Below are 25,005 nucleotides of genomic sequence, written 5' to 3' on the forward strand. Positions count from 1 at the left end.
TTTGTTATTGAATTGGTTTTTAATTTGTGATGATTATGTCTTTTGATATCCTTGGTTCTAAAACTGATATTTTCTGTGTTTATCCTGAGTAAGTTATTGGTCTGGATCTGTTAGACCTAATAATCTTTAGCGTTCTTGGTTTGCACTCAAAACTAATTTGATTCAATTTTAAAAGTTTAGTTTACCCAAAAAAATATTTAAAGCAAATCATTTTTAAAAAAAATACGGTAATTCAAAACTTAAAATATGAAAATTTCACATTGTTTCAGAAAATATAAGAGTTCGAGGTAATTTTTTTCAAATCAATTATTATTACAAACCATATATATATATATATATATATATATATATAGATTTTTAATTGATGAAAGCTTGATTGTTTCTTCCGATCGATTATAACCAAAAGTTGAATTGTAAGTAACGAAAGAAATATAAAAATGAAATAGTTAGTCCAGTAATTTTGTGATTAAAATTAAAATTGTACAATCATAAAAAATTACAATCGAACTGAAATTATTACCATGCCACTTTTTAAAACGAAGGAAACCAAGGTAAGAAGAATTTTGTAGTTATTTGCCACAAAAAAAAATAGTAGTTAATGTCATCATTGATGCTTTAGGGAATTGATGTTGGCCCTGCAGCAAGAACTATTTGCTACTTGTATATCAATACTAGGGGCTATTCCGCACGCGGTTTAATTTCTAATTATTTGTTATTTTAAGTATATTTCTATAATATTTTTTTTTGTTTAAGTAGAATTAATTTATTTGATTTGAACTGTGAGTTTTTGGACAATACTACTCTCAAATAGTTTGATTTCAATTTTTTTTTGTTTCTGTCAGGCATACACAATTAAATGAGTTTACAATATAATGGACAGGAGAAATAAGAAAAATTTTTAACTTGATGGTTAAGATTCTACTGATAATATGCATACATATTTAGCAGATGCTTTCACATAATGAACCAATGTAACTTACTAAAATATTATGGTTATTAGAAAATGTATTAACTTTTGCACCACAATCACGCATGTGTCCGTACCAATTAGTTAAGACTTAAGAGCCGAAAATATCAATACATTTTGTTTTTATAACAAAAATAAAATCACCATTGAATATCAATCCATCTTTCACTACCTAAAACAAAAAAGAGATTCTTTACACTCCATCAAAATGCTCATGAGATACTTCAAAAAGACAAAACTTCATTATTGTTTACAACTTCCTCTGCATAAAAAAACAAAAGTATACACAAAAGATACAAAACCTTACCTTTGCATCAAGGGCTTAGTACAGTTTCCAGCTTAACTAATTATTTGGTTCATAAGCAATTGAAAGTCTGTTATCCTGAAATTAGTCACTTATTGTAGATGGCTTGTTAAAAAGCCAAAGACTTTGTTTCAACCACAACAAGTGATGATTACTGTATACACCAAGTAAATACAAATAGACAATGTTATATTGGATTTCAAATTTTAAATGTTTTTGTACTAATTAGGAATGAGGATCAACCATGGAATATAATATAGGTTTGTGATTACTTTTTGTAGCCTTAAAAATAAAGTTGTGGACATCTATATATTCTCAGATTCTCTAGCAGGTTCTTGTGAAACTGAGCACTTACCATTAAAAGCATTTTTCAATTATGTGGAAGGTGTCCAATGTCTATACTCTATAGTCTATATAGTACTCGAATGTAATCTCTCTCTCTCTCTCTCTTCTTTGAGCTAAAATATGTATACATTTTTGGTAATGTAATTAGCAATAGCATGATATACTTTGAAGGTCATAGTATAGAGTCCATAGACTAACAAATATTTCCAGTTTAGTAGTCGTAGAAACACACATCACATATTATTTGGAACTCTATTGATTCACTTGTTGAAGAGGAAGCTTAAATGTGTGGTAGTGTTGGAAAAAGCATCAAATCTGAGATTTGTCTTCTCGACCTTGACATAAAGAGATCATGATATCACTTAAAATCAAAAACCATAAGCAAATCACAAAAAAAAGCACAATTTTTAATTCTAGTATAACATGGTTTACCTTACTGTTGATTTATTTTATGGTGTATTCATCATATAATCGGGGAATGGTTTATCTTTTTGAAAACTCAGATTTCTCCTCTATCCATTGTGTAACATCCACAAACTCTATATGTATGGACCACTTGAATTGCAGTCCATTAAAGGCCCATTTTGAAAAGAAAAAAAAAAATATTGAAACGACAAGGGTTTGGTCGTTGAGTGAGGCCGTATATATGTATAAGCGTAATCATCTCCCTCTTCGTTTGGACAAGAGTAAAAACCTAGTCTAAGCCGCCAATAGAGAGAGAGAGAGAAGAATTGTTGAGAACCAAAGGCATCTACCACCACCAAAGCTACACCGTTAGTCACCGTCACACACAGGAGACACCAGAGATTGTCACCGCGCTCAGCCTGTGCTGCCGTGTGAAACGTCTTCACCGAAAAGGTAAGATCCGTGAACCAAACCTGAGAACTATGTTGTGTTTCATAGATTGTTGGAACCAATCTAATCACCAAGCTTGAACCACCGCAGATCTGTGCTGCCGAGTCCTCCACTTCGCCGTTCAGTTCGTCAAGGCCGTCGAGAAAGGTTGCAGAAAGAGGTAACAACGAAGCTTTACGTCTCGTGTTGTTGTCGTTGTTAGGTTTTTCGTTTATAGCTAAACCAATACTTAACCAACTAAACCAGAAAATTATGGAACGTACGTGCATGAGTTGTTTGTGGTGTCATGCATCGTTAATTACGTACGTTCTCGTTGACGATGGTTAATTAAATATTGGTGGATCGTGTATTATGGCTGGTTTAGGAGTTGGTATTAAATCGGGAGCATGTGATTGTGGAGTAAATTACGGTGTTATGAATTATTAGATTGTTGGTTTGATTTAATTATTAAACTACATCTAATTAATTTATTTGGGAAACACCAACACAATTAAATTGGGTTGATAATTAGATTAAATCATGGATTATTATTGGAATATAATCTTTGATGTTTAATCTAACCATTGCAGATTGAGGTTGTTGTTGGATCGGATTCTTTCGTTGCTAGCTTCTACTTGAGAATCAACCAAATTGCTAAGGTGAGGGCGGGATTTGCGGAAATACATTGGTTACTTTCTAAGCATAATTTCATGAATTGCTTGTATAGGCTTGGAAACTATGTGATTGGTTATGTCTATTATTTGGTATTGTGTGTTATGATGTGATGACTTGATCTATGATAATAGAAGTGTGATGACATGGTATGATGATATGATGCATGATAGAATGAGTTGATGTGTAACATGATAATTGTTGAATGATGATATGAAATGAGATTATGTAAAGGGGGTGTGAACATGAAATTTGTTTCGCGTCTCGTGAGGGTGCGAACATGAGATTTGTTTCGTGACTCGTGATGGGCAAACCTGAGATTGGTTTTGTGCCTGGTGATTGGACGAACATGAGATTTTTTTCGTGCCGTGTGATTGGACGAGCCTGAGATTGGTTTTGTGCCATGCTAAACTGATGAGATTTCGGTTTAGCGTTGTTTGATGATGATATGAGAAATATGGTTTAAATATTATTGGTATGTACTAGGTTGAGATTATGTGAAAACGTTATGCTTGCTAGATGTATATCAAGAATGTGGAGTCTGATTCTATGCTATGCAATTATTGTTGAATGTGAGTAGATTGTCGTCATTGTATTCCAGTGGGCAGTGTTGACCCCCCTCACTGAGTAATTAATTACTCACCCCTCCTTTCTATTTATTTTTCTCAGGTTAGTTGTGTTCATTATTTGAATTTTAGAGATTGCGGTTTTGAGCCAAACCAAGAAGTCAACCCGCTGACCAATTCCGGATACCGAGTTTGGGTATTACAATTTTGGTATCAGAGCCTCAGGTTATGTCAAACCGGTTCCGACCCGGGAGGCAGTCCTGAGGAGGGTTACTAATTTGGCTTGTTTCCAATTTGTCTAGATGCCACCAAAGGGAAAACGTGGAGGACAAGCAAAGGATGCTACACAACCAAGAGTGAGGGCTGAGAGCCCAGTGCATGAAGAACAGCCGGAAGTCGTGCATGTCAATGTAGCTCGGGCGGGAGAGCCTAATGAGATGGCTATGTTTGAGCAATTTCGTCGGTTCCAGGAATTCATGCAAAGGGAGCCAAATTTGAGAGGAGCACCAGGAGTGATTCCACCACAACATGATGCACCAGTGAATGATGCACCAGAGAGGGTAGCCCCACCTCCGCCCCCACCGGTCCAGGTGCAGGGTCCGTCATACTGGGAGGCTATGAGGAATTTGAAGGACATGGGCATGGAAACTTTTGGTGGAAAGTCTAATCCTATTGATGCTGACAACTGGAGGAAGAGATTAGAGAGGAATTTGGATAACACTAGGTGTCCACATGAGTATCGTAGGGACTTGGCGGTGCAATATCTGAAGGATGAGGCACTGGTATGGTGGGAAAAGGTGGTAGAACAAGCACAAGGACGGTATGAGCTGACTTGGGAGGATTTTAAGACCGAATTCTCAAGGAAGTATTTTCCTAGAGAGGCTATGGATCGTATGGAGAATGAGTTTCTGGAGCTTCGTCAAGGCTCCACGACGGTGCGAGACTATGATAGGGAGTTTGATCGACTGAGCAGGTTTGCTGGTAGATTCATGAATGAGGATGAGTTGATTCGTAGGTTTCTGAGGGGTTTGAGGATTGAGCTCAAGAATCGATGTGAGATGTACGACTATCACAGTAAGATTGAACTAGTGGAAAAAGCTGCTAATTTGGAGATCGGGTTGGAAAAGGAGATGAATCAAAACAAAGAAGCACATGCAAAAGCTACAAAGGGGACAATCTCTAGTAAGAAGACTTGGGATAACCAAATTGATGGACCAATGCAGGATCAAGGACTAGCATGTGGTACTTGTGGAAAGTCACACCGTGGAGTTTGTTGGATAACTTTAGGAGGTTGCATGAAGTGTGGTGAGTTGGGGCATAAAAGGGAGAACTGTCCAAAAGGTGTTGATTATTGCCATAAGTGTGGGCGACTCGGCCACTATGCCAGGGATTGCAGAGTGAAACAATACAACAGAGATGAAGAGCAATTGCCACCATCACCAAAAAGATTAGCCTTGGGGAAACGGCTAGATTGATGTAGGATTGGATTTATGTTTGGAATTTGTTTCTTTTCTTTTACCTTTATCAGATTTTGGGATTTTCGATTTATGTTTTATTCAGTTATTGTAACACTACTTGTTATTCGATTCTTTAAAGGACAATTGAATCGTTTTAAGAGTTATGTTAAGAATGCCATAAGCTCGTTAAGGATGAAAACATAGTTGACGTGCAAACCTGAATTCGAGGACGAATTCCATTTAAGTGAGGGAGAATTGTAACATCCACAAACTCAATAAGTATGGACCACTTGAACTGCAGTCCATTAAAGGCCCATTTTGAAAAGAAAAAAAAGAAAAATATTGAAACGACAAGGGTTTGGTCGTTGAGTGAGGCCGTATATATGTATAAGCGTAATCATCTCCCTCTTCGTTTGGACAAGAGTAAAAACCTAGTCTAAGCCGCCAATAGAGAGAGAGAGAGAGAGAGAGAGAGAAAGAGAGAGAGAGAAGAATTGTTGAGAACCAAAGGCATCTACCACCACCGTAGCTACACCGTTAGTCACCGTCACACACCGGAGACACCAGAGATTGTCACCGCGCTCAGCCTGTGCCGCCGTGTGAAACGTCTTCACCGAAGAGGTAAGATCCGTGAACCAAACCTGAGAACTATGTTGTGTTTCATAGATTGTTGGAACCAATCTAATCACCAAGCTTGAACCACCGCAGATCTGTGCTGCCGAGTCCTCCACTTCGCCGTTCAGTTCGTCAAGGCCGTCGAGAAAGGTTGCAGAAAGAGGTAACAACGAAGCTTTACGTCTCGTGTTGTTGTCGTTGTTAGGTTTTTCGTTTCTAGCTAAACCAATACTTAACCAACTAAACCAGAAAATTATGGAACGTACGTGCATGAGTTGTTTGTTGTGTCATGCATGGTTAATTACGTACATTCTCGTTGACGATGGTTAATTAAATATTGGTGGATCGTGTATTATGGCTGGTTTAGGAGTTGGTATTAAATCGGGAGCATGTGATTGTGGAGTAAATTATGGTGTTATGAATTATTAGATTATTGGTTTGATTTAGTTATTAAACTACATCTAATTAATTTATTTGGGAAACACCAACACAATTAAATTGGGTTGATAATTAGATTAAATCATGGATTATTATTGGAATATAATCTTTGATGTTTAATCTAACCATTGTAGATTGAGGTTGTTGTTGGATCGGATTCTTTCGTTGCTAGCTTCTACTTGAGAATCAACCAAATTGCTAAGGTGAGGGCGGGATTTGCGGAAATACATTGGTTACTTTCTAAGCATAATTTCATGAATTGCTTGTATAGGCTTGGAAACTATGTGATTGGTTATGTCTATTATTTGGTATTGTGTGTTATGATGTGATGACTTGATCTATGATAATAGAAGTGTGATGACATGGTATGATGATATGATGCATGATAGAATGAGTTGATGTGTAACATGATAATTGTTGAATGATGATATGAAATGAGATTATGTAAAGGGGGTGTGAACATGAAATTTGTTTCGCGTCTCGTGAGGGTGCGAACATGAGATTTGTTTCGTGACTCGTGATGGGCAAACCTGAGATTGGTTTTGTGCCTGGTGATTGGACGAACATGAGATTTGTTTCGTGCCGTGTGATTGGACGAGCCTGAGATTGGTTTTGTGCCATGCTAAACTGATGAGATTTCGGTTTAGCGTTGTTTGATGATGATATGAGAAATATGGTTTAAATATTATTGGTATGTACTAGGTTGAGATTATGTGAAAACGTTATGCTTGCTAGATGTATATCAAGAATGTGGAGTCTGATTCTATGCTATGCAATTATTGTTGAATGTGAGTAAATTGTCGTCATTGTATTCCAGTGGGCAGTGTTGACCCCCCTCACTGAGTAATTAATTACTCACCCCTCCTTTCTATTTATTTTTCTCAGGTTAGTTGTGTTCATTATTTGAATTTTAGAGATTGCGGTTTTGAGCCAAACCAAGAAGTCAACCCGCTGACCAATTCCGGATACCGAGTTCGGGTATTACACATTGTTTGCATATGTCGAGTGTTAAGATTGTTTATTCCTATGCTCAACAAAAAACAGTTGGTTACTTGTTAAAGCGGGGAAACACAATCATAATTCACTATATTATAGAAATCTACTTACAAAAACAGAGAAGAAATGCATAGTAGCTATTACGACGTTGAGGTTTGATTCTTCGAGCTCGTCAAGCACAATAACATGTTACTCGTCATAGGTTAAGTGAGTTTAAACCTTGTAGTCCATTAAAGTGCTCTATTTCCAAGAGCGGTATATCTTGGGTACAGAAACTGGCAAAAGAAGATAAAAATGTTGAGAAAAAAGCGTTTGGTTACAACTTATGAAGAGTAATAGCTGACATAAAATTTTGTTACCCAAATCATGTGAGCCAAAGGGCGTCGGAACTCCATGACTGAACCACCATTAGATGTCTTCAGTGTTGTAAGTTTGTTATTTAGAAGCAGCCAGATTATTAGTTACTTCCATCATAAACTATCTTGTATTTCACTGTAGGAGATAGGGGATATTGATAGTTTAATTATAACCTAACCAGAGAAAATAAGCAAAACTGAATAGTGATGAGTTGGTGCACACGATACTCTATGATCTGATCCTGATCAAATATAGCTATATGTTGTGGAACCACATATTTGATAGCAATTAATGATCAAAGTTAGATGATGGCATGATGCATATGCTGATGTGGTTTAAGCCAACGACACAAATATATTATATAAACATCACAACAATCAATAAGATATCAAGCCTACCAAAAAAAATCAATAAGATATCAATATTAAACTAAAGTCGGAGCTTACTTTAGGATAATGAAGTCGGATGATTTTAATCACCAGCGCTTCCGCTTGTTTCTCACTTTCTCTCCATGGATAAGTTGTCTTCAAAGTTTAAAAACTTGATCCTCCATCAACGTTTCAACCTTTTTGATTATTTTCTCGGTCTTCTCTATAGAAATCATGTGCGTGGGAATGCTTGTTTCAACGGAAAATTAACAACTAAAATTAGAAGAAAACCAAATAGGTTCAAAGAATCATTAGGAAGGGAGATATTAATACAGGTTGAGGTATAGAGGGAGAAGAAACGATTCAGCTTCGACCTATTAAAAGTTTGCATTTTGGGTTTTGAGTTTGGTACCTATATTTATTTGCAAAATTGCATTGATAAAAGTTAATGAATGACATGGGTTGTAGAAAATTGTGAGTGAAAGAAATTTTGAGAATATGATGTGGCAACTTGAGAACATAGACCGAAAAAACTGATGTAGACACTGTTAGAGGGCTCAAATTGTCCCTTTTATTAGTAGTAATTTACTAGGATTGTCACTGAACTAAAAAAGCGGGTTTGAAGATTTCACTTGTAGATCATATAACTGCCAACTGATTCTTCAACCAAGTACTGCCGACTGATTCTTCAACCAAGTTATCAAGGAAGAATGCTTAAAGAAAAAAAAGGTTAATGTAGGGAAAACGTTAATTTTTGGAGATTATTATTATGAATTTGCATGTATATGACTCTTTTACATAATATGACTATATGTTACCTTATCCAAAACGCTATATACAAAAATTCTCTCTCAGAGTTTCGATATCCCCCAAAACAGAGAGAACTTTTCAAAAAACCAAATCTCACCAACTCCCTTTTAGCGGTTAATAGTATTATCCCCTGGACTTCTTTCGGGGCTCAAACAAAACACGCTGGTCCATGTGATGGCTCCGACGAACTCAGGCGCTGCTTCTTCCTCGTCCGGCGCTCTCAACCTCCAAACTCCCCTCCTGAACACTCAGAACACTAGTAAGCACTCTGCTATGCAATTGCTCTAACTCGTTTCCCATTCTTGATAACCCTTATAAACTGTTATAACCCTTGAAACCCTGGTAAACTGTATAACCCTGCAAATCTCATCATCCTTGTAAGTTTCCTCTTCGCAACCCTGAGATAATTTCCAACCTCACATCAAAAGGAATCATGGAGAACATAATCCCACATCACCTCAAAGGAAAAGAAATTGCCCCAAGTTACTCCCCCCTCCTCGAAAGAGAATCCAAGCTCCTGCTTTAGATACCTCTGCTTTGATAGAGGAGAACTCCCTCACCCTTATGGGACGCCTAACAAACCCTACGGCACAAAGAATTTGGTCACTCTTCCCGTTCCTCGCCAATCGATGATGGAACCTGAAAGGAAAAGCTACTGGATCAGATCTGGGCCGTGGCTGCTTCCAATTCTGATTCGATTTTGAAGAAGATATGCAACAGGTACTGAATAATAGACCTTACCATTATGGTCAGTGGATGGTTATCCTCCAAAAATGGAAGCCTGTGATCTCTGACACGTTTCCCTCCAAGATCCCCTTCTGGATCGAACTGCAAGGACTACCAAAACACTACTGGCAGCCTCAAATGCTGGAAGTGATAAGTAAAGAGCTAGGCGAGCTTGAAGAAATGGAAATTACCTGTGACTCTGCTAAGATCCAGGTTCACATCGATGGTCTCCAACCCTTGACCAAAAAAACTATTGTGGATTTCCCGGATGGCAAGGAAGCATTAGTAACCCTAGACTACAAAAACTTGAAGAACCACTGCTCCCACTGTTTCAGACTCACGCATGAGACGAGACTATGTCTTGGTCTTGCAAGTGAAAAGCGCATTCCTGAACCAAGTGTCATATCACCAAGACCCTCACACCATGAAGTTCGAAGAAATTACTATACTCCGGAGAATAACTTTAGAGCTCCTAGAACTATCTCAGGCCAATCAGACTTAAAAAACTATGTGTCTGCTAATGGAAACTACTCGAATCGGGCCTCCTTGTTGGTGGATAGTAGAAGAGCCTATTTTTCAAGAGATATTAACCATGAACGCAGTGCTCATACGACTAGAAGGCATCCGGAGAGGGAAATATCCCACCCTTATCAAAGAAGAGAGTACAATAGAGATTCTTACCAATCCCACCATCTCTCAAGGGATCACCGACGGATAACAAACCGAAACCTCTAGTCGAGAGAAAAACCTGTAACTGAGAGTGTAGAAGCAGGGGAGCGCTCAGATTCCTCGAGACCAAGACAACCTCCACTGGAGAGAAGTTGGGAAGAACCGTACCAAAACTCACCTCCCACACGTGAGTCTCCAGCCCCAGCACCACATGACAACCTTTTATCTGATCACCCTGCTACTCCAACTGTAATTTTTACAAAAGAACAAGTTATGGATGAGCTTAGAGATGTTACTATCCAATACCTTGCAGTCCCTGACCCGACAGAGAAAGCGGCTAGAAAACAAAGAGTGATTATTGGAGAGGGAAAAAATCTGATGGCTGAAACAGCAGACAAAATTGTTCAGGCTGCATCTATTTATGCCTCGGCTGAACCCATGACTCCTCAACCTGAAGGGACCACCATGGAAACTATAACAACAACTGCCATGCAGAACAATGACAACATGGAGCTCCCAATCCCCCCCCTCAAAGCGAGGACGGGGACAACTACCTTCAGCAAAAGCCTCTCCCAGAAAAAACCTAAAACTAGATGGTGCTAAGAGTCAAAAAAGGAATTTAGCTATTGGATCCCCAAAGAAAGCACAAATGCAAAAAACTGCTTCACATAAAAGTGGTTCCTTACCTAGTTCCAGCCGCAAGACTAACGAGAAGGGACGATCTACACTGCAAAATGCTAACCCTTCAATCCCTCTACGCTCTATAGTTCCAGCTATTACGAAGAAAAAGGTGGATATTCACAATCCACCACCTCCTCTTCCTTAAAGGTATTGAGCTGGAACTGTTGTAGTTTGGAGAATCCCACAACAGGCCGGCGACTCTGTGAGATAAACTCCACTATCTCACCTGATGTAATTTTCCTCATGGAGACAAAAAACTCTGATGAGAATGTTATCTCTTCTCTCAACTAGATGCATTACTCGAACCATTTTCTGGTTTCCCCCCATACTCCTGGGAGAGGGGGGCTTGTTCTCTTATGGAAACAACATATGGGCATTGTTGTTCTGTCTTCCTGCAAAGATTTCATTGACACCCGCATAACTGCTGTAGGAAAATCCTTTTTCTCCACCTTTGTGTACGGGTAACCTGATATAACAAAAAGGAAGGTTGTGTGGAATGAACTTACCAAGCTGGGCACTGCTAGAGAAGATCCTTGGTTCTTGACTGGAGACTTCAATGACATCATAGACTCATCAGAGAAACAGGGGGGGACCAGACTTGCATGAAGGAACATATGTTGATATCCGATCATTCATGACGGAGTGTGATCTCTATGACCTAAGACATTCTGGTAACTTTCTCTCTTGGAGAGGGAAGAGACACGATCACATCGTCCACTGTCGCCTAGATAGAGCAATGGCTAACGGTCTATGGGCAGAGGAATTCCCTCATAGTCGAAGTGAATACCTCCGTTTCGAAGGATCTGATCATAGACCTCTTCTCACTTGCCTTGATCTGTCAAAAAGAAAAAAGAAAGGCATGTTTAGATACGACAGACACCTAAAAGGGAATCTCGAAGTTAAAGAGCTGGTATCTAAGGCTTGGAGTTATGATGAGCTTGAATCAGTGCAAAATAAAATAGCCCGATGCAGAAGAGAAATCATAACCTGGTCCCGACAGAAACACCAAGATAGCCAGAAGGAGATTGAACTGCACCGACAACAACTAGAGGAAGCCATGACAAACCAAGCTCCGATGGATGAGTTAATCTCCACCATTAACTTAAAACTGCTAAAGGCGTATAAAGACGAGGAAGAGTTCTGGAAGCAGAGAAGCAGACAATTATGGCAAACTTTGGGAGATAAAAACTCTGGATACTTTTATGTTGTAACCAGAGGAAGACAGGCAATTAATAAATTTTCAGTAATTGAAGATGAAAGTGGGGTTGCTTTTCACAAAGAAGAACAAATACTTACTGTCATCACTAAGTACTTCCAAAACCTCTTCACATCTGAAGGTGGTGACCGTGAAGGTATCATCCGGGAAGCAATAGAACCTTGTGTTACACCTGAAGAAAACCAAACACTCATAACTATCCCGCCTCCGGAAGAAATAAAAAACGCATGTTTCTCTATTCACCCTGATAAAGCTCCTGGTCCAGATGGATTTTCTGCCAGCTTCTTCCAGTCCAACTGGAACACAGTGGGAGACAATGTAGTCCTGGAAGTCCAGAGTTTCTTTCTATCAAACAGAATTCCTGCAACTAGTAATGAAACTCACATCAGACTCATTCCCAAGATTCAAAGCCCCCAGTAAATGTCTGATTACCATTGCTCAGTCTTCTACAAGATCATCTCAAAAGTGTTAGCAAAGCGACTCCAACCTATGCTCCAGACGATAATTTCAGAAAACCAGTCAGCATTTGTACCTAAAAGAGAAATAACAGATAATGTGCTAATAACACATGAGAACCTTCACTACGTCAAGACCTCTGGAGCTAAGGTTAGGTGTTATATGGCGGTAAAGACTGACATGAGTAAGGCGTATGACCGTATTGAGTGGGACTGCATCCGCTTGGTTTTGGAAAGAATGGGCTTCTACCAAACCTGGATCCAGTGGATAATGCTATGCATAACTACAGTCTCCTACTCTTACCTCCTAAACGGATCTGCACAAGGAAATGTTGAACCACAAAGAGGAATTAGACAGGGAGACCCACTCTCACCCTACATCTTCATCCTTTGCAGTGAGATCTTATCCGGATTATGTAATAAGGCTCAACAAGAGAAACACCTACCTGGAATCAGAGTGTAAAAAAAGAGCCCGCGAGTTAACCATCTCCTGTTTGCAGATGACACCATGTTCTTCTGCAAATCAGACAAACAAAGTTGCAGTGAGTTAATGGCCATCCTTCAGAAATATCAACGAGCCTCTAGACAAAAGATAAACAAACTGAAATATGTTGTTACCTTTTCCGCAAAGACGTGTGAGCACACACAAGAGGCGGCTATGCAATTACTTGGAGTGAGACAAGTAGGTGGACTTGGTAAGTATCTGGGCCTCCCGGAGTTATTTGGTCAAAAAAAACGAGATATGTTCAACTCCATCGTGGATATGATTAAGCAACGATCAAGAAGTTGGTCTAATCGGTCACTCTCCTCTACTAGGAAGACTACCATGCTCAAGTCAGTTCTTGCTTCAATGCCTACCTACACTATGTCGTGTTTTAAGCTACGTGGATCCCTGTGTAAAGGTATCCAATCTTCCCTCACCCGTTTCTGGTGGGATGAATCTGAGGAAAAACGAAAAATGTGCTGGTTATCTTGGTCAAAGATGACAAATCTTAAAAAGATTGGTGGCCTAGGTTTCCGAGACATACCTGATTTCAATGATGCACCCTTAGCTAAGGTAAGCTAGTGAATCTTAACTCAACCAGAAAGCCTCCTAGCTTTCTTTCTTATTGATGGGCAAGTACTGTGGTGATGCTTCTTTCTTAGACTGTGAGGTGCCTGCCTCAGCCTCCCATGGATGGTGAGGAATTTGTATTGGCAGAGACTTGATCAAATCTCAACTAGAGAAAGCAATAGGGTCCGAGACCTCAACCCGTATATGGTATGATCCATGGCTATCTCTATCATCACCCACATGCCGATGGGTCCTCCGCCTGAGAATTCCCAGTACTCCACTGTGGCAGACCTCATATGCTCATCCACCATGACTTGGAATCCAGAGAGATTAGAATCAATGCTTCCTGAATACAAAGATGACATTATGGCCATTAGACCCAGTAAACATGGAGCAGAAAATCGATACATATGGCTACTTACAAAATCTGGAGACTATACAGCTAAGTCAGGCTATCACACTTTATCTTTGAAACAAGATCAACAAGCACAACAGGAGAATATGTACCAGGATTTTAACTGGGAGAAAGAGATTTGGACTTTACTTTGCTTACCAAAAATCAGATTCTTCCTTTGGAAGTTACTGAGGAATGCGCTTCCAACGGGTGAGAATTTAGTAAGTCGCGGTATTAACCAAGCTGCCACTTCCCTTTCTGTGGCCACAAGGAGACTTGTCTCCACTTGTTTTTTCACTGTCCTTTTGCCAGGGATGTTTGGATGCGACACCAACAAAAACCCCCTCGACCCATCGATGATCAAGAGTTTGGACATGGGACTCAAGACAGCCCAACTTCTGGTCTGCCTCCCACCGACTGGAATCGCAATAGGGGCTCTTGGGGCTTGGATTCTGTGGTCCATTTGGACATGCCGTAATAAGCTAATTTTCGAACAAAGATCTATTTCCCCGAAAAAGGCAATGACTCAAGCAATTACACAAACCCGAGAATGGTACTTAAGCCAAACCCTAGAAAATCCTATGACCCATACCTGTGCTAACCGACAGCGTCTCGAAGAAACCCCAGATCTGATTCGCTGCTTCACTGATGCGGCTTGGAGGGAGGAATCCCAAGATGCGGGTTTTGGCTGGATCTTCAAAGGCTTTCCTCTACACTCTTAACAAACAGGCAGTGCAAGCTCTCACCATATCCGATCGCCACTTATGGCGGAAGCGGTAGCAGTGTATTTGGCTTTACAACACGCCTCTGAGCTTGGCTGTCTAATTTACTTTCAATTAATGGTTTACATCTATCTATCCCATATTAGAGAGGGGGAGGAGGGGTATTCATTCATTTGTAAATCAATATAGGATTTGAAAATTCTTATTGATTTTGAAACAACATGTTTTACCCATAGATTTTAATTATTTAATTCTTCACTTTCAAATCCACTCAAATTTATTTAAATTATAATGTTGATTTTGAAATTCAAAAACAAATAACTAAAGGAATAACATAGGATTTTACCTGATATTTATAATTATTAATTGAATAACACAAGATTTTGATAAGAAATTTGAAATCAATGATTAAATAACAAATAATTTTTTTTGGATTGGATATTTTTCATAAAATTTAAATCCATAATTGGATCACCCCCTCTAGACTCATTTTCTCATGTTTTTTACAATTAAAATCTATGATTGGATAAACAAAATTTGTTCACACAATACAAAACAATGATTAAATGACGATATCTTGTGTACGTGTCTGGAGATTCACACAGCTAATGATGTTTATGACTACAATGACATCTAACATAATGATATAACATGGGATTTTCGAGTTTATTTTTAACATAATAGACTATTAGAATTGTGATTCCGCAAAGGTGTTTGTTGCAACACCAAAAACTGCAATAATTAAGAGCGTCATGATCTCGTTCAAATAAATAGATACTTAGAAGTTCTAAAAATTATTTAGAATAATATGAATTTTTAAATTTACAATTACCATATTTTTAAGAGGTTTTTAGTTGCGTATCTTGTGGATGGTTTGAGGCTTCCACATGTGTTACTGGTAATCAATCTCACATATCCAACAACCGCTAACACGATAGCCTAACATGGCATCTTTGGGTTCGCTTTAGACCTTCTTTACCGGCAGGTTCATAGGAGAGTTCTTAGCATTTTGGGGCAAAAAATAAATCAGAACAAAAGAAAAAAATCTAAGAGAGCCCCTTATATAAGAGACTGAAACTTGGTTTAAAGGACGCTACGTGTCGGTATTTTGTTGGGCGGGAGAAAAATACAAAAGGGGAAAAAAAAATTGGGAAGCTCGATTTTTTTTTTTCTTCTCTCTCTCTCTTTCTCTCGCGATTGAATTCCCGAAACGACAAAGGCATTTGGAATCAGAGGAAGGGTTTGTAATCGAAGGATCTAGAATCAGAGGAAGGGTTGAGTAGCGAAGGCGATTGACTCGGCGGAGGCCAATCGCGATAGACAGAATCGAGTCCGAGATTTGGAGATGGATGCGATTGAATCAATTTGAAACACAAGGTAAGTTTCTCAGTACAATAGTATGAAATCGCAAATTGTTTTATGATTAGGGTTCTTTGTTGAGACTATGTACAATATAATATAACTGTAAGCTGCTGCTTCGTAATCTCTTGTCCGTATAGAAACCTTGCCATCGTGTTGTTGTTACTGTTTATTTCGGTCGGAAAAAATTTCTCTTTGTCGTCGTTTGATTCGGGTTCATCTGCTTTGTGGTGGTGTCCAAGCGAAGAAAGAGATGTTGGGAGCTGGATTTCAGTTGACTCAGCAGATACTGAGAGCTCAGAGCGACCTTTCCAATGGCTGCAGATTGATTCACACTAAGGAACGAGATAACGGGTCTGCATTGCATAAATCCAATGTCCCCGAGGCGTCCTCAAGTAATGTCGAACGGTTTTTTGAAGTCGGTCACACCATCTGTGCCTGCTCACTATTTCTCTAAGGTACTACTACATCATGTCAAGCAAGTCAAAACCTTTTCTTTGTAATCAGTAGCTTGTTCATCTGAATGATATGAAATTTTTTATGAGCAGACAACAGTAAAGGAAAGAAGAGGTAGTGATGTTGAGTTGCAGGTTCCTTACTTTGTTCTTGGGGTTAGGAATAACGATTTGGGGTTTTCTTTTATTGGTTTTAGGTTATTTGCACAAATCTAGCTCACTCTTCTTTGTTTAATCGATGTAGTTATGACTGTTAAGGATATGATTATGTGTGTGGGATTTTGTTGCAGCTTGGTTCTATTGCTATTGGAGTAAAGACTAAAGAAGGAGTTGTGCTTGCTGTCGAGAAGCGTATCACTTCTACATTGCTGGTTTAGTTTCTAACATTGAATTCTCTGTTTTTCGATTTGTTGAATAACTTCCAATGGAATTTGAAAAAGTGGTGAAGTATTAGCGTTGTGTGTTCTTTGTTAAAATGCTTTTTCTTTTACTAGGAACCGAGCAGTGTGGAGAAGATTATGGAAATTGATGACCATATTGGTTCTCTTAATACTTTTTTAAAAGGTCCATTTTCTGCTGCTTTTAATCATTCTTGTAGTATTGTTTTGCAGGATGAAAGGAGACCCATTTGAGAACCATGACTTCACAGAGCAAGCCTCAGGAAAATAACAACTTCCAATGATGTAGAGGTCTACATCAAGACCGCAGATCGGCCAGGTTGGTGGAAAATGGAAACCACAAACCGGTGTTATATGTCAATAAAGACTCTGATGTGTGTTTTATATGTACTGTCAGAAAATTTGGAACACGACGATGGTGAACAAACCTGGAAACTGCAGAGAGAGTATGATGGAGAGTAAGAAAGAAGAAGGTGAAGAAGAAGAAGAAGCAATCAGATTGAGAGTGAAGAAAGCGGTTTTGTTTCCGCAAGAAGCAGAGAAAGGACTATGGCCGGAGAACTACAATATCTCGGATCATGCTTGCCTGACCGTACAATTCTCTCCGGTCAAAATGCTATGTAGCTAAATTTTGTTGATTACCGGCTCTTTGTGAAAAACATGTAAAGAAGCAATGAGATTGAGAATTGCAGAGAGAGAGAAGTTTACAAACCTAAAACTTTTGTAATTTTGTATAGTTTTTCTTTTTGTAATTGCATCATTTTGTATGATATAAAGGTTTAATTTGTAGCAAATCAGTATTAAAATTAATCATTTTTTCCATTTATGAATTTCACTTCTATTGTAATATGTATCAATGTTTTTATTATATTTTGTATATTTGAAAATTAATTAAAATGCAATATTTTCTAATTTTATAAAATCTTAAATGTTTACACATTTATACCACTTCTATTCTAAAAAATTAAAAAAAAAAATTTTTTTTTTTAAAATATTTTAAAAAATAAGAGACCCAAAATTAGAAGTTATCAATGGAAGAGAAAATTTTATCTAAGAGATTATGAGTTCTTATATTCAAAACTATACACAATTAATTCATATAATAATCAAACAGTGTTTAAGAGACTGAAATTATCATACTACTGATAATCTTGCTCTTAGGCCAATATAATAGCTTATCTTCACTATTTGGTTAAGGTAACAACAATAAACCGAGTAAAACTAGTTTGTGTGGTTATTTAGTTGAATATTATTATTCTGTAGAAATATAGGTTTCGAGCAATGCATTCATTAGAATGATATAGGTTGAGAAATATTTTTTTCGAGGACATTTAAAACGTAATCATAGACTAGATTATACGTGGTGCGATGTGATTTTTCATAGAAAAAAAAAAAGTAAATTTGTATTTATTAGTGGTGAATGGTGGTGATTGGTGTATCGTACTTTGTAGATTTGGTTCAAACAAATTCAAATCATATATATAAAAAAGTAGAGTTTCAGTCTCTCCTTATTGGTCCACTTGACAATTTCAATTTTAACAAAAAAAAAATTATATTAAAACACAAATTTAAAACAATTAATTTTCACATTTAACTCACATAATATAAAACTGAAATCTTTGTAGCTTCTCCCTATAAATTATGCATTAACTTTATTTCTCCACTAAGTTGTACTCCCTCCGTTTCAAAATATAAGATGTTTTAGAGAAGTTTGTTGTTTCATAATATAAGATGTTTTCAAATTTCAATGCAACTTTTAGATTAGTTTAGTATTTTATATTATGCAATATTGTTTTTGATTGGTTGAACTTATTAAAAGTAAAGTCTTCTTATTCTGCGTGCTTTGCTTAAAACATCCTATATTTTGAAACGGAGGGAGTATTAATCAATTGTATTAAAACAAAACAATAAATTAGAATTGTAACTCTTATTTTTCTAAATGTAATTTTTCATCATTTCTCTTCCTATAAATACTCATTATTTTATTCTCTTAGTCTATCACTCTTTCATTCTCTCATCTTCTTCCACTACTCTCAAATCTCTTTTTTGTTTTGTTTTGTTTTGTATTTTTGTTGTTATTGTTGTTGTATGGGTTATAAAAAATCAAATCAAATATCATTGTAAAAGCTTAGTTTTAGAGTTTGTATGATATGTATATTTTATATATTTATTTTAATCTTTTAAAATGTTCATCTCCATTTTTTTTGTATTTTTTTTGTTATTGTTGTTGTATGGGTTATAAAAAATCAAATCAAATATCATTGTAAAAGCTTAGTTTTAGAGTTTGTATGATATGTATATTTTATATATTTATTTTAATCTTTTAAAATGTTTATCTCCATTTTCTTTGTATTTTTTTTGTTATTATTGTTGTATGGGTTATAAAAAATCAAATCAAATATCATTGTAAAAGCTTAGTTTTAGAGTTTGTATGATATGTATATCTTATATATTTATTTTAATCTTTTAAAATGTTTATCTCCATTTTCTATTTTATATTAACATCTTATAAGTCATTATGTTCATGCTTCCTTACAATATTCACCACACAATAAGATCATAAAGTTGAAATGATCCATATGTAATTATCTATTATGTCTCTGGTTATCTCACATATTCATGTATCATTTTAAATAATTTATAAAGATCAATATAATATTTAAAGATCAATATAATTATCAATTTATCCATTTATAAAGACTATTTTGTTTTGTGATCCAATTGTAAATCTGCAGAGATCAATATATTTTTTTTTTTTATGATTTGAGGTTTTTGAAAACAAAAAGAACATAATTAAACAATTGGTTTTTGTGTCTTTAATCAAAATAAAAATGATCCAAAAAACAAAACATATTCAACTGGAACTTAAATATAAAAATAAAATATAATTTTAAAAATATCATTTCACTAAATTCTCTAAAGATGAAACCATTAGTATGAAATCTAGCACTATAAATTAAATTGATGAGTGAAAACCAAAAAAATATAAGTTATCTTTGGGATTTTAAAAATTATTGAGATTGAAGAATTCATATAATTTTATAAGAAAACTAATTTAGTTTGTCACTTAAAAAGTAATATTTTTTATTTTGAAATATTATGTGTAAGTGTTGAGTTTATATCAACAAACAACCAAATCATGTGAATTTTGATTCAGTCACTTGGTATTCCTTTTATTTTAGGTTATAAAAAATTAAAATATTTATTTATAATTAAAGACATGTAACTCCATTTAACTCAAATGTAACTCATATCCAATAATTGTACATTAATTCATTCCTCCTACTAACTTATTATCTTTCAAGAGAAATTATTTTTGGTTAAATTTTAATATTTTTTATTTATTTTGGTTGGCTAAACTTATCTCAACTTATATTCATATTTTGGTTGGCTAAATTAATATATTTCTCATGTAAAACTATTGTTTATAATATATTTCTCATTTCAAAGTTTAAAGCAATATATCATATATATAAAAGTAAGGTTTTGGTCTCTCCTTATTGGTTGATTTTCATTTAATGTTTTCTAATTTTTTTTTTATATTTTTTATTTGCTTTCTAATTGCTTTAAACAATATTTAAGATCCAATAAACACAATACATTTAACTCACACATTAAAATAAAATTATAACTGAAAATAAAATAAATTATGCATTAATCATATTCTACCACTCAATAAGCATTCTTATTATTGTAACTCCATAGTTCTAAATGTAACTTCCATCATTTCTTATCATATAAATAAGCATTCTCTCAATCTATCATTATCTCATATTGACATTCTTTTACTATCTCATTTTCACATTCTCTCATTCTCTTCTACAATACCTCAAATCATTTTTCATTTTTTTTTGTTATTTTTGATTTCTTATTTTTGTTGTATGGGTTGTAAAAAAAAATGAAATATCATTGTAAATTGTTAATGCTAAATTTTAATTTTAGAGACTACATGATATATATTTTACATTGTTCTTATTTTAAAAGATTTATCTCCTTTATCTAATTTGGATTATTATCTTATAAGTAATCATTCTCTCTTCCTCTCCCACCAATATCAAATGTTGTTATATCTCATATGTGTTGTAAGAGTTTGATTCTATATTTTAATTTAGAAAGTATTATATTTATATAGATATTACATTGTTCTATTTTTTAAAGATTCATCTCCATTAATTTGGATTACCATCTTATAGTAAACATTCTCTCTTCCTCTCCTACCAATATCAAATGTTGTTATATCTCATATGTGTTGTAACTTGTAAGAGTTTGATTCTATATTTTAATGTAGAAAGTATTATATATATTTAACATTGTTTTCAATTTTTATTTTATTTATATAAAAAATATTTCTTTTATATTTCTTGCCTTTCTAATTTATTCATATTTATTTTTTAAATTTGCATAGTTAAATTTAAATTCACATATGTTGGTTTTAACAAAACAATCAACTTTATTTGAGAATTAGATGTTCCTATTCATTTTTAAACGATCAATGTGTAACATATAAGCATTTTGTCTTGCAATCACAAGTTCCATTTCCATTGCTTAACTCCATGGTTAAACTATAATATATGTTGTCCTATTTGTAGGAATAACAACATACTTATTTAATTTATTTAAAAGAGCCGATGATTAAACGAAATAAACATTTCTCCAAATTTTATAATTCAATCAGTGAGTGTACTTATTACTTTGAAAAACTTTTACATTAAAGTTCATAAAATCATATAAGAAAACTAAAATACTATATCACTTCAAATTTGGAAGGAAACACTTGGTATTCCTTTTAAAAAAAGTCAAGACACATATAAAAATTTATTAATATTTAACTCACTTTAAAGACATTAAAGGTCATTTAACTCAAAAAATAACTTCTATCCAATATTTGCATACATTCCTCCCAGAAATAAAAAAATATATATATATATGTTCAAGATTGTATTTAAATATTACATAATTTTTTAGTTAGCTAAATTTATAGTCACATATATACAATATATATACATAAGAATTTATATTACTTATTAACACCATAATTCGACCCATTATTTGCTTAACTTAATATTGGTTTCAAAGCCAACTAAAGAAAAACAGAAACGATCTTATTGATATTAGACCAAAACATGGGCATACAAACATAATCACTTACACGGAAGATATTTTTAAAAAATAACTTATTATTGCAACATCAACGTATGAAGGGTTTACATAAGCAATTAATTAAAAAATCTATAATACAATAAATGTATTGGAAACAATATCAGTCAATGATAAGATTGGATCCTCAAAAGCAAGAAACAATATCTTCATAATTCATAAAAACTAAATGCCACAATTATACACATCTGAACGAAATGGTATAAACATATAGTGTATAAATAAAAGTGACGGCAAAGCCCGTATATGCCTAATTAAAACGAAATAATACAAAAGAGAAAACGAAAAAGACCAAAAAAAACAAGAAAGTACCAACTACACTACAACCCACGCGTTGCGTGGGGAAGCACCTAGTCTAATATGAATCGAAAGAGAACGTAAACTGTAAAGAGATAAATCCGGTAAATAAATTTAGAACTCGAAACGTAGAAGTCAGTTCATACTTCTTCACACGTAGGGTTAGTTTTTACATTTGAAATCCAAAAACCTAAAATAAAATGCAATGCAATGCAGAATGCACCAAACTTTCTAATAGGAAGTCCCGAACCGGGTTATACCGGACTAATCAGATTTAACCGGTACTGGTTTTTATATATTTCTTCCCTAGTAAAAAAATATTCCTTACTCTCTCTTCTCTTCTCTCTGCCTTTCTCTTTCACAGTCAGAGCTCTTGAACGGAGAATCTCTGTCGACTGTCGCCGCCGTCAACTATTTGTAAAGAAGAAATATTCATCTGTTTTCGATTCAAAGAGTGAAGAGCTTTTGATTCCGAAATCGATTTCCTTTACAAGCTAGGCACGGCGCTTGATCTCGTTATCTCTCAGGTAGGATCGAACTGTTTAACACCTTGCTTTACCAAAAATTTTCTGGATATACTTGCTTTGGAGTATTTTAAGAGTTCTCACGCTTCTGGGTATTGTTAATATCGGAGTTTTGTTTCTTTGTGTTCTGAATCTGTTGATTGAATTCGTTTGATCCAATCGATGTTTGTTTCGATATTCAAAAGCATGCAAATTGATTGATTGTTTTGTTCGTCTTGTGCTGATTCTGTTTTGGTATTGTGTTTCAAGTGTTAGTTGTTTTTTTGTATTCTTCTATTTGAGGGATATTTTAACTAACTCCATGGGTTTGTGTGAAGCAGCCAAAACTATTTATATTGGTGACGTCAGTTTCTTGATAAAAGAATTCGAATTCTTCACCTAATACTGATATAGAACTTAGTACTGATATTTTCAACATATTGTAACTTGTAGGATTGGTAATAAATAAAGGGCAAGTTTTATTATCTGTTGTTAAATTTTAGTTGTTCCAAGAGCATCATCTATCTTGGTTTGGCGTTACATGTGGATACTTTTGGATGATACTTGTGCAGAACTAATTTTAGGTTGCATTGTGTGCTGTTGATGTAGCTTTGTCTTTTATCCTTTTACTGATAATGGCTTTTGAATGTTTTGCATTCCCTTAGAGATAGCTGAGGATACTAGAAGGTGGAATCTCAAATGGCTGAACTTGCGGGTCAAATAAAACGTATGAACGGTGGAATTAACCAACTGCTCGAGCAAATATTCGGGTTTTCAAGAAGATGTTTGTTTCGTGTCATATCTATGGGTCCTATACCTAACCATCTCGCCTTTATCATGGATGGGAATCGTAGATATGCAAAGAAGTGTGGTCTTGAAGAAGGGTCTGGTCATAAAGCTGGGTTTTCTGCGCTTATGTTGATGCTACAATACTGCTACGAGCTTGGTATTAAGTATGTAACGATATACGCATTTAGCATTGATAATTTTAGAAGACAACCTGAGGAGGTACAGTGTCTAATGGATTTGATGCTGGAAAAGATTAAGTCTTTGCTTGAGAAAGAGAGTATCGTGCATCAGTATGGGATTCGGGTGTATTTTATTGGTAACTTGGCGCTTCTAAATGACCAAGTGAGAGATGCTGCAGAAGAAGTCATGAAGGCCACAGCTAAGAATAGTCGGGTAGTGCTTCTTATCTGCATTGCCTATAACTCGACAGATGAGATCTTACAAGCTGTCAAGAAATCTTGTATTAACAAGTTAGATAATATTGAAGCGTCTGGTAGTTATAAACATGAGGATAGTGATATAGAAGCAAAGGATATGGAGAACCAAGAGAAGAAGATACAGTTGGTGGATATTGAGGAGAATATGCAGATGAGTGTGGCGCCGAATCCTGATATACTCATCAGGAGTTCAGGAGAGACGAGGTTGAGCAATTTTCTCTTATGGCAAACAGGTAATTCCCAGCTCTGTTCTCCGGCTGCTCTGTGGCCTGAGATCGGTCTGAGGCATTTGGTCTGGGCTATATTGAACTTCCAGAGAAGCCACTCATACTTAGAGAAGAGAAAGAAACAATTGTGATTTGTCATGAAGGATATACAAAAGCTCTCTTCTCTATTTGGCTTCGTACTCTGGTGTGATGCTTTTGTGGTATACTATCAAAAGGAAACTTGGGATTACAAAGAACAACAAACAATGTATTTTACACACAAACTCATTCGAGATTTTGTTTATGAACCATTAACGAGAAAGTCCCACCCACCTAATGACATCTTACTTCCTGGTTTTATTCTTAATCTCTTTAAGTTTTGTTATGTACATAGACTCTTTTCTATCCTGCAAAAAAAAAAGATTATAGATAACCACTTCTGTCTACAAATCCAGTCATGTACATACATAAAACTCAGTTCATAACTATATTACACTTCTTCATTTGCGCTCCCACAAGCTTGGAACCGTTACTATTACGATATAAGGCCTCATCATCAAGAACCTACCAAACATTCCTTTTGATCTGTGATTGGATCCTTTGAAACCCCAAAGAACACAACCAAATCGTTTTGAAACAAAGAACCTTGACTAAAGACAATGTTCCCTCACAAAACACTATTTTAACTGTGTGCCGCAACAAGCTTGTTGTAGTGATGAAACAATTTGACTGCTGTTTTTCAAAACCAAAATAAGATC

General features: G+C 35.6%; 4 protein-coding genes and 2 pseudogenes across 11 annotated transcripts; all 6 read left to right on the forward strand.

The window, feature by feature from the left end:
- The first annotated feature begins 3,426 nt into the window (after nucleotides 1-3,426).
- LOC147927257 (uncharacterized) lies at nucleotides 3,427-3,563 on the forward strand (annotated as a pseudogene).
- A 3,155-nt stretch (nucleotides 3,564-6,718) lies between these two features.
- Nucleotides 6,719-6,855, forward strand: LOC147927258 (uncharacterized; annotated as a pseudogene).
- A 4,584-nt stretch (nucleotides 6,856-11,439) lies between these two features.
- On the forward strand, nucleotides 11,440-12,441 carry LOC147927259 (uncharacterized). The gene has a single exon (XM_087487371.1). It carries the CDS (start codon nucleotides 11,440-11,442, stop codon nucleotides 12,439-12,441), a length of 1,002 nt encoding a protein of 333 aa, XP_087343497.1.
- Nucleotides 12,442-13,746: 1,305 nt separating this feature from the next.
- On the forward strand, nucleotides 13,747-14,646 carry LOC109129168 (uncharacterized). Its single transcript, XM_019236822.2, has one exon. It carries the CDS (start codon nucleotides 13,747-13,749, stop codon nucleotides 14,644-14,646), a length of 900 nt encoding a protein of 299 aa, XP_019092367.2.
- Nucleotides 14,647-14,699: 53 nt separating this feature from the next.
- LOC147927260 (proteasome subunit alpha type-5-A-like) lies at nucleotides 14,700-17,680 on the forward strand. Of its 8 annotated transcripts, none has more exons than XM_087489012.1 (6): nucleotides 14,700-16,023; nucleotides 16,253-16,463; nucleotides 16,554-16,595; nucleotides 16,751-16,831; nucleotides 16,955-17,177; nucleotides 17,256-17,680. In XM_087489012.1, exons 2-5 carry the CDS (start codon nucleotides 16,380-16,382, stop codon nucleotides 17,090-17,092), a joined length of 345 nt encoding a protein of 114 aa, XP_087345138.1. In that variant the 5' UTR covers nucleotides 14,700-16,023; nucleotides 16,253-16,379; the 3' UTR covers nucleotides 17,093-17,177; nucleotides 17,256-17,680. The 8 variants fall into 8 exon arrangements, 7 of the variants coding, with proteins under 7 accessions (XP_087345138.1, XP_087345140.1, XP_087345137.1 ...); XM_087489011.1 differs by having other exon boundaries at nucleotides 15,615-16,023; nucleotides 16,248-16,463; XM_087489016.1 differs by having other exon boundaries at nucleotides 15,805-16,463; nucleotides 16,955-17,000; nucleotides 17,072-17,177.
- A 4,951-nt stretch (nucleotides 17,681-22,631) lies between these two features.
- Nucleotides 22,632-24,607, forward strand: LOC104747582 (dehydrodolichyl diphosphate synthase 6). Its single transcript, XM_010469234.3, has 2 exons — nucleotides 22,632-22,839; nucleotides 23,481-24,607. The coding sequence occupies exon 2, from the start codon at nucleotides 23,515-23,517 to the stop codon at nucleotides 24,397-24,399; it is 885 nt and encodes a 294-aa protein (XP_010467536.1). The 5' UTR covers nucleotides 22,632-22,839; nucleotides 23,481-23,514; the 3' UTR covers nucleotides 24,400-24,607.
- Nucleotides 24,608-25,005: the final 398 nt, after the last annotated feature.

The sequence above is a fragment of the Camelina sativa genome, chromosome 15 (assembly GCF_030686135.1).
Source record: "Camelina sativa cultivar CO46 ecotype springtype chromosome 15, ASM3068613v1".
Classification (NCBI taxonomy): Eukaryota; Viridiplantae; Streptophyta; class Magnoliopsida; order Brassicales; family Brassicaceae; genus Camelina; species Camelina sativa.